The sequence below is a fragment of the Chelmon rostratus genome, chromosome 15 (assembly GCF_017976325.1).
Source record: "Chelmon rostratus isolate fCheRos1 chromosome 15, fCheRos1.pri, whole genome shotgun sequence".
In the NCBI taxonomy this organism is placed as follows: domain Eukaryota; kingdom Metazoa; phylum Chordata; class Actinopteri; order Chaetodontiformes; family Chaetodontidae; genus Chelmon; species Chelmon rostratus.
Window position 1 is genome coordinate 2,805,903 of NC_055672.1, and position 13,389 is coordinate 2,819,291.

The window sequence follows — 13,389 nt, forward strand, 5'->3', positions numbered from 1 at the left end:
ATTACAACCACGAAATTGATGATTTTGCATAAATATTTCAGTTTAGAAATGTTTATGTGTGATTTATGGCCATATAATTAATTCCCTTTATGAATACATGCAGGAAGCTGCAGCACAGTTTGGTGAATAATGTACTTGAATCACACATTTCTTAATGACACAAACGACAGCACGAATGTATAAACACTTGATTTTATTCTCAACAGAATAATCCAACAAAGGGTGTCGAGTAGCACTTTCATTGTAATAAATGAAGCGGAGGGATAAAATCAGGGTGGGAATAAGGTGCAGGTACAAACACTGGCTGACTCCTGACGTGGTCACGTTACAGGTGGTGCAAACTTACAACAGATACTCATCATCTTATCACTGAGGACAGCCTGAGAGGGCTGCACAGTCAATCCAACATCCTCTCAGATTCACTCATTCCTAAAATCACTTTATTAGAATTAATAAACAATTATAAACATTACAATAACAGCAATTTTTAGACGTTTTAAACAGCACTGGAAGAAAAAGTAACTGAAATATGTTGAATTAAATGCAGAAATCTGCAACATAATTGTGAACTTTTTATCAAACCTGGAAGATGCTGCATTCTGGTAGTTTGTTTTTATGATTAAAAACTTCCAATTTAATAATTTTGAATGAATGCAACTGCTACCTTCACTGCCGTGATTTAGATTTTCAGACTTCACCTGAAGGGATGATGCATCTCAGTGATGGATACACAGCTAACAACTAACTGTGCAGCCGTTCTCACCTGTCTTCATCACAAACAGCTCTACAATGGAAGATCAGTGTTGCTGGAAAAACTGGAAAAGCTTGTGAACATACATGAACACCAGTGAGACAACATCAAGACGTCTTTTAACACAGAACCTCACCGTCTTCCTGCTTCTCTGTTCTGAAAAGCCGACAACTCATCATTTTAACTCTTAGGTGAGCAGCATATAAAAATAAACTTTATGTCACAAAGTGGAGGTGGTGAACGTTGTTTTCATTGGATACGACACAAATTTCAGGACAAAAGGTAAAAAGGCCGACAAAGTTCAACGATCGACCGTTTCTGTGCTCCATTAAGTCGCCTGAAGTTCTTTCTTCAAGCTTAATAGGGAAGACACACGAACGGCAGCAAGATTTTAAAAATGCTCATTACTGTGGAGCCGATGAAACTTGGTAATTTCAGCTAAATATAGCAAATAGTGTTAAAATGCAACTGTGCATTTAGAATTGCGACAGATTTAAGGTTATCCATGCAAAGCGTTTTGACAGAAACGTCTTACCTCAAGGTCCACTTACTGGCTTTTTTTTGTGGCGCTTTCATCACACATACGTCTCATATATGACGTCCTTGTGACCACAGGTTCCTACTGCAGTCACCTGATAGCAACTGAGCGAACGAAGACGGTGAGGTGCGGCTGAAAGCTCCAGAAAAAGCCAGTAAGAGCATGATGAGGTGAGATTTTTGCATCACAACACTCAGTTTACGCGTCTTCCCATCTTATATTCACACTTAAATTCACAAATACACTTCATGCTTCAGCTAAAAAACAAGTGAGTTTAAGATGCACGTCTTCATTTTGTTTTAAAAAAAAAAACAAACAACAATAACGGTGTCACAAATTCCCTCAATTTTTCTCCTAGCTCGAAACAGCTGAAAGTTTCAAGACTTATCAAGAGAGCTGGAAGGAAAATGAGGGATTTGTGGAGTAAAATCTGTTAAAGTGACGTCACAGTGTCACATGTGACTCTGCTGACATCACATGTTTACGTCAGGGACAAATTACGGTTTGGAAACGCTAAAAAGAAATCTGACTTTAAACCCCAGTTTGTGCCTCTTGTGCTACCATTAACTTCACCTCACGGCGTTCACCATTTGTTCTTAGGAAAAATCTAAAATCTTAACATCACATCACTGCCGGTCTGAAGGTGTTTCCTCAAAGACTCGTCTCACCCGCGTCTTCGCTCAGTTAGCACGATGTGTACAAAGTTAAAGCTTCATTTAATGCTTTTAATGTGAAGCAGCAAAGCAGGGCCCGCTTCCAGAAACCTTTTTAACCCAGCAAAAAGGGGATCGGGCCAGATATTTGCTTATTCAACACTTTCACCACCTCGGGTCAAACTAACGTCTCGTTTCGAGCAGGTCCTCGGAAGCACAGCTAACGACCAAACTGACAAACCCCCCCGACTCAACAGGGCCGAACGGCACTGAGGGAGGGAGGTGATTTCACATCTCTGGACAAAGATAACCAGGAAAAAGAAAAGAAAAAGGAAAACAGACTCTGTTATAGAGAATAAAAGGAATTACTGTTTACAAATGTTACAAAAACTATATTCATACTTCAGCTTCGAAAAGTCATGTGAGTACGCACACACCTCGTGATAAAAGTAGGAATAGTTAACAAAATAGCTTATACAAAACTTCAATACATGAAACTACATTTAAAGCATTTCTTTATGTCTGTGTGTGTCAATGCTCCACTGGAACCAGTGAATAGTCTGTACTTCCCTTAGACGCCGACGCCTAAAGATCTGAATGTGTAAATACTTGATGCAGAGAGCAGAGTTGTTCATTTAAAGAGAAGAACCAGAAGAACGACGGCAGCCCTCTTAAAGGACAAATCCAACACTGTTGTTTAAGTTGTGAATAAATCTGTGATGTTCTTTGCATTTCAGGAATTGTTCCATCATGAAACCTGCCTCTTCCTACACTTCCCAGACTGCCTTGCACTTATTCCGGTCCATTTCCTGCTCCAGCTCCTGTATAAAACGCCCTCTGTGCCTCCTCGCTTGTGTGGCGTGCAGTGAAACACCCGGATAGAAACCACTCACGCCGATTTTAAGCGTCTCTGGGATCAACTAAAACACAAGCGAACAAAGCCCTGAAATGCAAAGCACATCACACATAGCTGCTTTTCTATCGGCGTTAAAGGGTCTGATGGTGGATTTGTCCTTTAACTTGTGGGACACAAAGCTCTGTCGGGAAGCTCTGGGTTCAAACCGGCTCAATCGTACTTGGACGATACGTAAAATGATCCCTGCAGGGACCCGTAAAGTGTCTCATCACTTCTCCCAGGAAATAAAATCCTCGCTGACATAAAAGAACTAAACAGCAGCGTATAAAATTATTGTGTTGCCACGAAAACAACTGTGCTTCCGTCTGAAGCTGAACTACACGTCTGAATTATGAAAAACTGTTTGTGAAGGTTTGATGTCACATTTCATGGATGTTATCATGTCAAAGTTCAGCTTCTGTGCCAAAATACAAACTGTAAGAATTCGCAGGATCACACGGCTACAAAAAAAAAAAAAAAACTCAATCAAAACGATTCTCGGCTGTGAGAATGAAGCCTGAAATCAGCAGATACGAACTCGTGTTGGAAAGCTTCTCCTGCTGCTGTGGAAACATTAATGCTGCACGCCCTGATTTATGGATTAACTCAAAGAGGATTAAGAACTCTGAGAGACGTAAAACGTAAAAAAATAATCGTAAGAAGAACAATCAGCCTATTTGTGGTAAACACGATGTACAAAGTACTGGTTATAGAGGTAATAAAGTGTTTTCGTATAAACATTTCTTGCAGAAATTGCCATGATAAGAACTGGTATCAAGAACCGATGAGGAATCAGACGGAGAAGCAGAATCAGAACTGGCGTTAATAAAATCCAAACGATACCAAACCCCGGTGAGACGGGGGAGAAAACACTTGGGTGTGTGCTGCCTGGAGGTTCGCCTTGCAGACTGCCTGCACGTCACTGGTCCCGGGCTTCATACAGCAGCTTGGCCGCCTGCGAGGACGACAGACAGAAAAAAAAACACGCTAATGCAGGACGAGAATACGTAAGATGGACAGCTGCAGTCGGCCTGATTGACTGAAACACAACGAGACACACGAGCTCGTTACACCCCAGAAAACTGAGCCGATGAAGAATGAAAGTTAAAAAGTGAACAGTGAGAGAAAAACATGTCAGCTTTGACCTGACGGGGGCGCCAGAGGAGAGGCCATGCTGTTAATTCTCTGCACCGTCTGATGTAGCTCTACTTTTATCAGTCCTTTGCTTTTGTCTTCATGCTAACATGTTAGCTTTTGGCATGCTAATATGTGTTCATTAAGTACAGTTGAGCCACACTGATCTCCACTTACCATTCCAGTATGCTAATGCTAACACAAGCACTAGCAGATTAAAACGCTGAATGCTAACGTTAGCATCCATATAAAAACCCGGCTAACACTGCCTGTTCTAAGGTGAAGAGAAATGTTTGCATGTATGAAGAAAACGTTAAAACATGATGGAGGTGAGTTTGTATCTGACTAACATCACACTCAGAGGCTGCAACCGATGTTCATGCAATCTTCAAAGTACAGAAATCTGTAAAAAATCTAAATGTAATATCAAAATGTCTTGATACACGCACACACACACACACACACACACACCAGAGTGTGTTTGTCCCACCTTGTGCATTGCAGCCAACCATAACGAGGCCACCTTCTTGTCGTCTGCTGCCTCCATGCGGAGCTGCTGGACGTCCTGGGAGCCCATCGGCTTGTAGTGGAGCAGCATGCCGCTGGCCCGCGACGTCCCTCCTGCACACACACACACACACCACACACACACCTTCATTGATGGACTGAACTGTCTAATTCGTCAGAGAACGTTTATTTTGCGGGTCGTTTGTCTGTCTGGCAACCAGAAAAAGATTAAAGTGTTCGGCAGGATGACATTTAGAAGAAAAGTTATCTTGACATTTCAAAGTTTGCCTCACTGACACTTCAGAAAAGAGGTTTAAGAGGCTTGAGACTCTGTAAACGCTGTAAAAGCACTTCACAAATAAAGCCTATTAGCGATTATTCTCTGTCTGTCACATGATACAAGTCTGTTAAACAAAATAACCCAGATATCCCATTACAAGGAACATTTCCCACATTCTGATCTGATCGGCTGCACACAGCTGCTCAGCCTCGACGTCGCCAACAACAAGGCCTTAAAAACGACGGATGCATGCACAAACATACAGGTGCAACGGCAAAGAGATGTCAGAGGAGTGAAAACAATCAGAGGTCGAGAATCAATGAGGGAAGAGGACAGAAACAACGTCTTTCAAAATAAAATGGAGCACAAAGAACGATGAGGGTGTTCTGGTTTGTGGTGAAGGACGAATCATCTTTTAGACTTTCTGTGTGACCACGATGCAGAACAGTTTCTGTTATCAATCAATCAATTAATGTTCCATTAATCATTCCCATCACTTATCAGACATCCTCTGCTTCCAGCTTCTCAAACTGTCCGTCAATCTGTGGATAATATCTATTGCTCATGGATGATAACAGAAGTTATTTAATATCATCATAATTGATCAAAATTAAATTGTTTTAAGTCAGAAATTAGTGACAAACATCCATAACATTTTTCTACAGCCTTTAATAGACTTTAATATAAATTTTTTTGTCCAACCAACCATGAAACCCCCCCAGAAATGTAATTTGTGATGATATAAAACAGAGAAAATCAGAAAATCCTCATATTTGAGAAGCTGAATGCATTTAATAAAGTCTTAAAGTAAAAGCACTCAATGCAGAAAAATGTCTCCTTTGACTACTGTGAAAACTATTAAACATCATTAGATGATTATAATTACTCACGAATTAATGTGGAAGCAGCATTTTACTGCTGTATCCCTCTATTGTTGAGGTGGAGCTCGTTTTCTACAGGCCTGCAACTAATGCTTACTTTATCATTGATTAATCAGCTGTTTGGTTTGGAAAAATCCTGAAAATAGTGAGAAACGCCGTTAAAATTACAGCTGAGCCTTTGAGTTCCTCACTTTTAAGATGCTGGAAGCATGAAATCTTTGTTTTTTATATGTTTGTGTAATTTAATCTGTAACAAAGCATCAGATTTTAAGGTCCACATATTCACCATTAACAAGCTGCTTACTAGCATGCAAATAAGTAGCATGTTAGCTAATTTATTAGTCATTTTAAAGCCTGGTGATGGTGGTTTGGGTTATTAAGATCATAATTTATATACATCAACTTCCTCATTATCAATACGCAGTAATTAGGTAGCTATTGATGGAAAACTCTTAGTTAATGACCTCGTAGCTGTAGAAAGTGATCATGCAGAATAAGGTTTTATTATAACTAGTTAGAGCTAAAGTGAATATACATGCTAATAAGCTAATAGTTAATAGTGAATGTGTACTTTGATATAAAATGTTACCAGAAGTCCAATGTTTCCTTCTGAAATGTCAGTACTTGAGTACATTACTTGAGTAGATGTACTCAGTTACTCTCCACCACTGTCATGCATCGTGGGATTCACATTTATGGTGTTTCATTTTCCACCAGGATGCTTTTGGGACTCAATGAGGCGGAAAAATGAAGCAGAACAGATTCAGTGGTTTCCTGCTCAGGCAGCTTCATGCACACAGATTAAAACCAGATGAAACCAGATGTGGAGACAGACAGAGAGGGGGACAGCGAGCGAGCCGACACCAGGCGCTGACCTTCAGAGATACAGTGACTGTCCAGCAGACTGGTGTAAGTGTGAATGTCATTCTCTGAGCCGAGGAGAAGAAGCGCCGGGCCACCAGAGCCGAAGCAGCACAGGAGAAACAGTTTGTTAGCGTTCGGTGAGAGAAAAAACAAACGGGTTCAGGTGTTAATCAAGACTCAGCCGGTCAGTGGATCATCAAGAGCACGAGGGAGACACAAGAACGGCGTGATCGAGACGTCTCGCTTCATCTTTTATACGACAGAAAAGAAAACCAAGAGCTGGACTGAGAGAGCCTCACCTCCTGGACTCGTCCCGTCGGTCAGAATCTGCATGCTGGAGATCCGAGACAGCTCCACCTCGAAGTGGCTTTCACCGTCCAGGAACAGATACCTGGTGTTCGATTATTAAAAACAAAAGACAACTTTGATCCACATCCAAAACAAATGAAATGATTTTAGGTGGATGTGACACCATCTCAGAGCTTCTATCTGCCAACATACGACCTCTAGAGCGCTAAACGTTGGCTTGTTAAAGGGCAGATTCACCCAAATCTGCTGCCGCCCACCGACATCCTGCCATGCAGACAGCTCTAATCTTACCTCCTGACCCTTGACCCACGACGCTGGAATTTAAAAACGCTCACCTGTGGTTGTTGGAGAGGCGACACGTCATAGTTTCAGACTTCTCTGACGTTCCCAGAGTGACGACGAAGGTTCCACCTGCGAACAGGACACAGGTGCACGTGTGGTCAACAGAGCTGCTAGCTGTGCTCGTCTATTGATCACACGTTCTTTACATTTAACATTTGAGAAATTTGGCTCCTTTTGTGGAAAGAAAAAGGGATTTTTACACATATTTCATATAAAAAAAAAAAATCACAGTTTCTTCCAGGCTGACTCCAGATTAGGTCCAAAAATCCTGGTTTTGTTTAAAGTTATTTAATTGTGTATAACTGCTAGCTGCTTGTGCTGAAACTGGTGATTGATTAGGCTTTGGAATCATCAAATAATACTTTAATCTGAGCTCAAACTGAATTCTTTGACCTGCTTTTTATTTAAATGAAAGCTCTGATTCGGCTGCTTTGCTGCAGCTTTAACAAACAGGCAGATATTCACACGGAGTTTTGCTGCTTTGTGTCTTTTGTCGGCTTTTGTTTGTCTTGTTTTTTGCCGACTGATAACGCCATCGGCAATAAAGCATGAGGCCCTGACGTGCTGCAGGCATCCAGCCGGCCGTCGCCCGGCAGCTCCAGGCTGCGGGTGGATGTTTCGTTAAGAGGCTGCTGCATGTTTATATCTGCACGCTGACCCATGCTCAGCAGCAGCACAGTGGATTATCAGGGCAGCGGGAGGGCGCGCTGACAGATTATTCAGAGGAGATTTTTGTTGTATTTCAGCTGCGGGGGGGCTCGAAGGCCGAGCGGCTGAAGTGCCGAGCAGCATCTTAAAAAAGCAAACCCCAAAATCTGATAACTGATAAACATCAAACAGCGACTGGAGATGATTTCTAACATTTACAGCCGGATATCTGACGCTCTGGTGGGACTTTTCATTCTCAGTGATGATTTAAGTTAAGAAGAGCTGGAATGATTAATGGATTCATCAATTACTTAATAAAAAATTGATCAGCAAATGTTTTGATGATGGATTCATTGTTTTGGTCACTTTTCAAGCTAACATGCGCAACATTTCCTGGATTTATGCTCCGAAATGAGCAGATTTGAGTCTCTTCTTTGACGTATTTTTTAGTTAACTTTGGGTTTTAGATTGTTGCTCAAATAAAACAAGAACAAGAAATTTGAACACAACATCTTTTTGCACTACTGTATACATATTTAACTGCTCCACTGTTTATCTTGTACTACAGATATTTATCCTGAATAGCCAGATGTTCAGATGTTTATCCTGTATAGCTTAGTTCTTTGTTTTTATTTCACTATTTTTTCTTATATTGTTATTATTAAAGTTGGTCTTTCATTACTTGAAAGTAGTTCTTGTTTTTATTTTGCATGCCCTTGTGTGTCCACCTTTTGAGCTGCTGGAACTGCAAATTTCTCTTTGGAGATGAATAAAGTAACTATCTATCTTTTTTGCTGCAGGAAATCATAATAAAACATTTTTAGACTGAACATGTAATCGATTAAGAAAAGAATATGCAAATTATTCGACTAATTATCATTTGCTGATACCTCCGCTTATACCAAATCAAAGTTTGGAAAAGAGGAATTCAGGGTAAAAACTGCTCAGACATGCTACAGACTCTGACAGAAGGTGATGCACAGTTAAAAAATGGTAACTTCTCACCTCCCAGAAGCACCTTGAGCTGCTTGTCGTAGAACTCCATCTCTTTCTGGGAGACCAGGCTGCACTCGGCGCACTGCCGCACCGGGTCCACGAAACACATGCGGGGCAGCACCACCTTCTTACTGCAGCACTTATCGCAGAAGCACCGGCCGCACCGCCGGCAGTGATGCTGCGGGAAACAGGAGATCCAGTCAGAATATACAACCAGTCAGTGCAAAAAGGAAACTAATTAATTAATCAGGCTCAGATTCAGCACGTCACATTATCATAAAGACGTGTTTAATACAGAGTATTGTATTATTGTAGGTGTGATATTAAAGACACACCTGTGCTGCCTTGTAAGTCACTATGATGAGGTTATAAATTGTATTATATTTTGTATATTTTATTCTCCTGTGCAATATTAGTAACACTATTTATTATTATTTTTAATCTGAAGGCAGCATACATTGTTCTTTTTCCACAGCTAGTGGGGCAATACACACTTTTTACATATTTTTTATATATTTTTTCTACATATTTTATTTTTCTTTTATATAGTCAAATTTCATTTTGCTTGTATAATATGTCCATATATATAGTCTACTTTTTATTTTGTTTTTTTTTTTCCAAATGTTCTCTACCTCTGCTTCTATTTTTCTTCTCACTGCTTTCACATGCTGCTGTAATGCCCAAATTTCCCCGGCTGGGGATAAATACAGTTCTATCTTAACTTATCTTATCTTATCATTTGATGCATTATTTTGCGCTTATTTCTGCATCACCATGTTTGTCTTTGCGAGGGAACTAAAGGTGCAATCAGACGTTTTTTGTCCATATAAATTTGTCATGTATTCACATGTATAATCAAAGCGTTACAGGCAGAGAAACATCCAACAACAATAAGTGTAAATGACCTAAATGGTGACGTTTGTTCAGTTTCTTATTGTTTTCTTGTGATCTTTGTTGATTTGTCTTATTTGGTTAAGTTCTAAAATTGGTGCTTTTATTTTGAAGGCGGAATGCGGTAGGAAGTACAAAAGACGTATATGATGGTAAACATGTACGAGTGCTTCCTCAAAATGAGGGAAAACGTCACGCTTATCACGTCACGTTTACTCAGCACCTGGTTGAAAAGGGCACAAGGTTTGTCTGTGTTTGTGTCATATGTGTGCAGCTTTGAGTCACATTATAATGCCTTTTCTGAAAAGTTGTTCAGAGTTTATATTGAGTAGGCTCGTATGTGTAGGCTAGCTAAATTGCTATATTAGCCATGATACATTGCGATTTGTTGTCATTGCTATTCTTTGGTTTAATTTGGTTTTATGCTTGCTTACATCATAGTACTCTATTAGAGATTGTCAGTAATTGTGAAGAACAGGTTAAAAAAGGGTCATTTCATGATTTTACTTAAAGTTAGTTCATTTTTCAGATTTCAGCTTTAAATTAAAGTAAAATGCATTTGAATTGTGGTTAAATATTATTGGAAGATTGTAAGGCTCAAAGGAACAGAAGTAAGACATTTATATTTTAAAATAGAATGGTAAAGTATTTTTCTGTTGTGTTTATTTACTTCCTAGCTCTTACGGTGTGTTCAGAACAAGTTTTGGAGCAACAGTTATGAATAAAGATGTTGTGAACCATCAGTTGGAGAGTAAGACCATCATTCTACAGGGGATGCTACAATAAGTCCTGGCCCACGGTTTCGACTGCAGTCTGACTGATGCAGTGACAGGAAGTCTGCCAGCAGAAACTGCAGCGACTTCACTTTTTCTTCCAACAACTGTTTTTTTTTTTAATTACCAGAAATCTCTGAATCTGGTGAAGAAAATCTGAATCACCGACACAATACTGAGATCATCTGTGTCGCGAAATCATGACTCATTTTCAGCTGACAGTCCTGTGGCCAGTGGAGCTGTTTTCACTGTTAGCAGAAAGTATTTTCTAGTAAATATGCAAAGAAATTGGGACGCACATGAGCGGAGCCCCAGATGTTCAGTGTTATTATAACAGCAATGATTATGTCAGGACAGAAATGTCACCACAGAGGCCTCAGTGCGTCTCCACGCCAAGTTAAACCAACAGAAGCCAAACGAAAGCCTCAGATTCTTCAGCTTCTACGTGCATGTGTGTCCCTCATCTGTTTTTTTTGTCTGGGACAAAGCTGTGATTGGTCGTCACCGTCGCGTTGCGAAACAAACAGACCTTTCTTCTGATGAAGTCGAACTTGGTGTCACACTGCATACATCTCGGGCACTGGAAGACGGGGAAGAGGAAAAACAGGATGTTACACAACGTGCTGAGCTGGACGGATTCAAGTTCAACAGCAGCTCAGGGGGGGGAAAATGACCTGAAAGACACTTTCGATTACATGTTGTCTTCATCAACCAAACATGTTGGTGTCGTTGCTTTGAGATAACGAGGTGAAACATGTCTTTAAGAGGCGTTTTCTGTCTGCTTGGCAGCAAAAACCCAGATATTTAATTTAAAATTACAGAGAATTAAAAAAAACAACAAATGTTCACACACACAAGTCAAAACCAAATGTTAATGTTTGCTTTGTAAACAGCCATTATCAGATCAGCCGATGAACAAATTTTCTCGGGGAACAAAGTGCATTTATTTATCATCTTACAGCACAGGCTTATTAATGAAATGCCACACACTAAACTAAAGTGATGTAAATGGATGAATAAATTACACAAACTGTTGTTACATGCTGTTTTTACTTTAAAATATCTGTTTTAACATGTTTTTTTTCTCTCTTTTTAGAGCTTTTATCTCAGTAATACAGTGAAGGGACTTTCATCTGCAGTGTTTTTCCATGTTGTTGTTGCTTCTGTCCTTCAGTTAACTTTAACACTGATCATAAGAAATTATAATCATAGGCTGTTGCACATCCTGCAGACTGATCAGAGACCAGCTGATCAGAGGATAGTAAACTTTGCTGCTGCGGTCAAAGAGCCACAGTTCAGGCCTCCAGCAGACAGCTGCTGTTTGTCTTTCTGTCGTTTCACTGATACAAACACACGCAGAGCTTTGACCTGTGGACGCTCACTCTGAGCAGCTAGCATAGCAGCTCCTCCAGCTAGCTTAGTGCGACGTGCTAAGTGTGGCTGTAGCTGCCAGCTAACACACAGAATAAACGGGTGGAGTGCCACTTCAACCACTTCTGGAAGAGTTAAACACCGTGACTGCGTCTGACAGACGGTTCCAGCTGTTTTTTTAGCCGGTTATCGAAGAGGCTGCGCTAGCTGCCAGGCTGACCGTGGCTGCCTGCAACGCCCAGTGCGCGAGCCAGCTGCCATGTCGAGCCCTGCGTAAAGTTAGCCCCAGGTAGTGGGATAAATGCCGGAAGTTACCAGACTCTACCTCGAAAATAAAAGCGCTTCACCTAAGACACCTAATGAGAAACTCGGTCGTACACAGTCAGTACAGTAACTCAAGAACTGTACTCAAGTACTTCATTTGTGTACTCCCACTTAATGCTACTTTATACTTTTACTGTACTAGATTTCAGAAGACTGAATTTGTACTAGAACTTTTCAATCCACAACATAGATCTAACTTTGCAGAATCAGGTTATTATTACAACATACAATAAACTCAGAGATTATGATATAATATTATGAATTATATAAGATTAAGATACCCAGCAGTATGCTATATATTTAAAATTAGCCACATAAAGGCACTCAATGCCTCAATAATCATAAGACAATTATCTGATTTTTTCGATGTCTTTCAATACAAAATCTATTCTGAAAAGTATCTACAGCTCTTAAATAAATGTAGTGGCATAATAAGTACAATATTTACCTCTGAAATGTAGCGGAATAGTGTGGAAAAGTATCAAATCATACAAAATGGACGTACTCAAGTAAAGTCCTATATTTCTTTTGTTATTGTATGACGTACATTTTGGTACTTTTATATTGTCTTTTATTTACTATGTGGTAGCAGAACTGATCATGGGTTCGTCATTGTGGTTTTATTTTGAAAATGGTAACCGGAAAAGCCCTGTTTAACACCCCTGCTAGCTTCTCGCTGCTGTCCGCGGCTCTGATAGCTTGTCGCTGTCAAACAAATCCTCCTGCCCTGTCTCACCTCTTTATCCGGGACCCACTGCGGCTCGTCCAGGGAGAAGGGGCTGTTAAAGGCACCGTTTTCCGGCACCATGCGAAGACCGCTGGGGCTCCGGACGAGTTTCTTTCCATCAGGCACTGAAGACATTTTGCTTTAGCAGCTGTTTCTCCTCTTTGTACAGTAGAGACTCCCACAAACTCCTGTCTAAACACGCCCTCCACAATGATTGACAGAGTGTTTAACAAATCAGAGCACGGAGCTGATATCACGTGGGGACGGGTTTGCTTTTTTTTTACAAACACAATGAAAATATACACAGACGTGATGGAGGAATATTAAGATTTATTTCTACTTAAATATCAGAAACTGTTGCTCCATATAATTTAGTCATATGCTCACTGCTATGTTTGGTGTGGTCCAGTAAAAAATACCACATTATGAATTTGGCTTTGATTATGGAGGTACTTAAATTTGTCAGTTTAAAAGGAGCCTCAAAGCTGAATGAACAGATTTAACT

The 13,389-nt window shown here is 40.3% G+C and overlaps 1 protein-coding gene across 1 annotated transcript; it reads right to left on the reverse strand.

The window, feature by feature from the left end:
- Window positions 1-199: 199 nt before the first annotated feature.
- zfyve21 (zinc finger, FYVE domain containing 21) lies at window positions 200-13,050 on the reverse strand. Its single transcript, XM_041954566.1, has 7 exons — window positions 12,894-13,050; window positions 10,992-11,042; window positions 8,808-8,976; window positions 7,148-7,223; window positions 6,803-6,894; window positions 4,462-4,592; window positions 200-3,792 (listed from the first exon to the last, which is right to left on the reverse strand). Exons 1-7 carry the CDS (start codon window positions 13,017-13,019, stop codon window positions 3,757-3,759), a joined length of 681 nt encoding a protein of 226 aa, XP_041810500.1. The 5' UTR covers window positions 13,020-13,050; the 3' UTR covers window positions 200-3,756.
- Window positions 13,051-13,389: the final 339 nt, after the last annotated feature.

Bases quoted from the DNA above. Each gene is read 5' to 3' on its own strand.
- zfyve21 (XM_041954566.1), bottom strand. From the start codon at position 13,019: ATGTCTTCAGTGCCTGATGGAAAGAAACTCGTCCGGAGCCCCAGCGGT. The intron at 11,043-12,893 runs GTGAGACAGGGC...CCCGTCTTCCAG, and splicing joins AGTGGGTCCCGGATAAAGAG to TGCCCGAGATGTATGCAGTG. The intron at 8,977-10,991 runs GTCTGTTTGTTT...TGTTTCCCGCAG, and splicing joins TCGACTTCATCAGAAGAAAG to CATCACTGCCGGCGGTGCGG.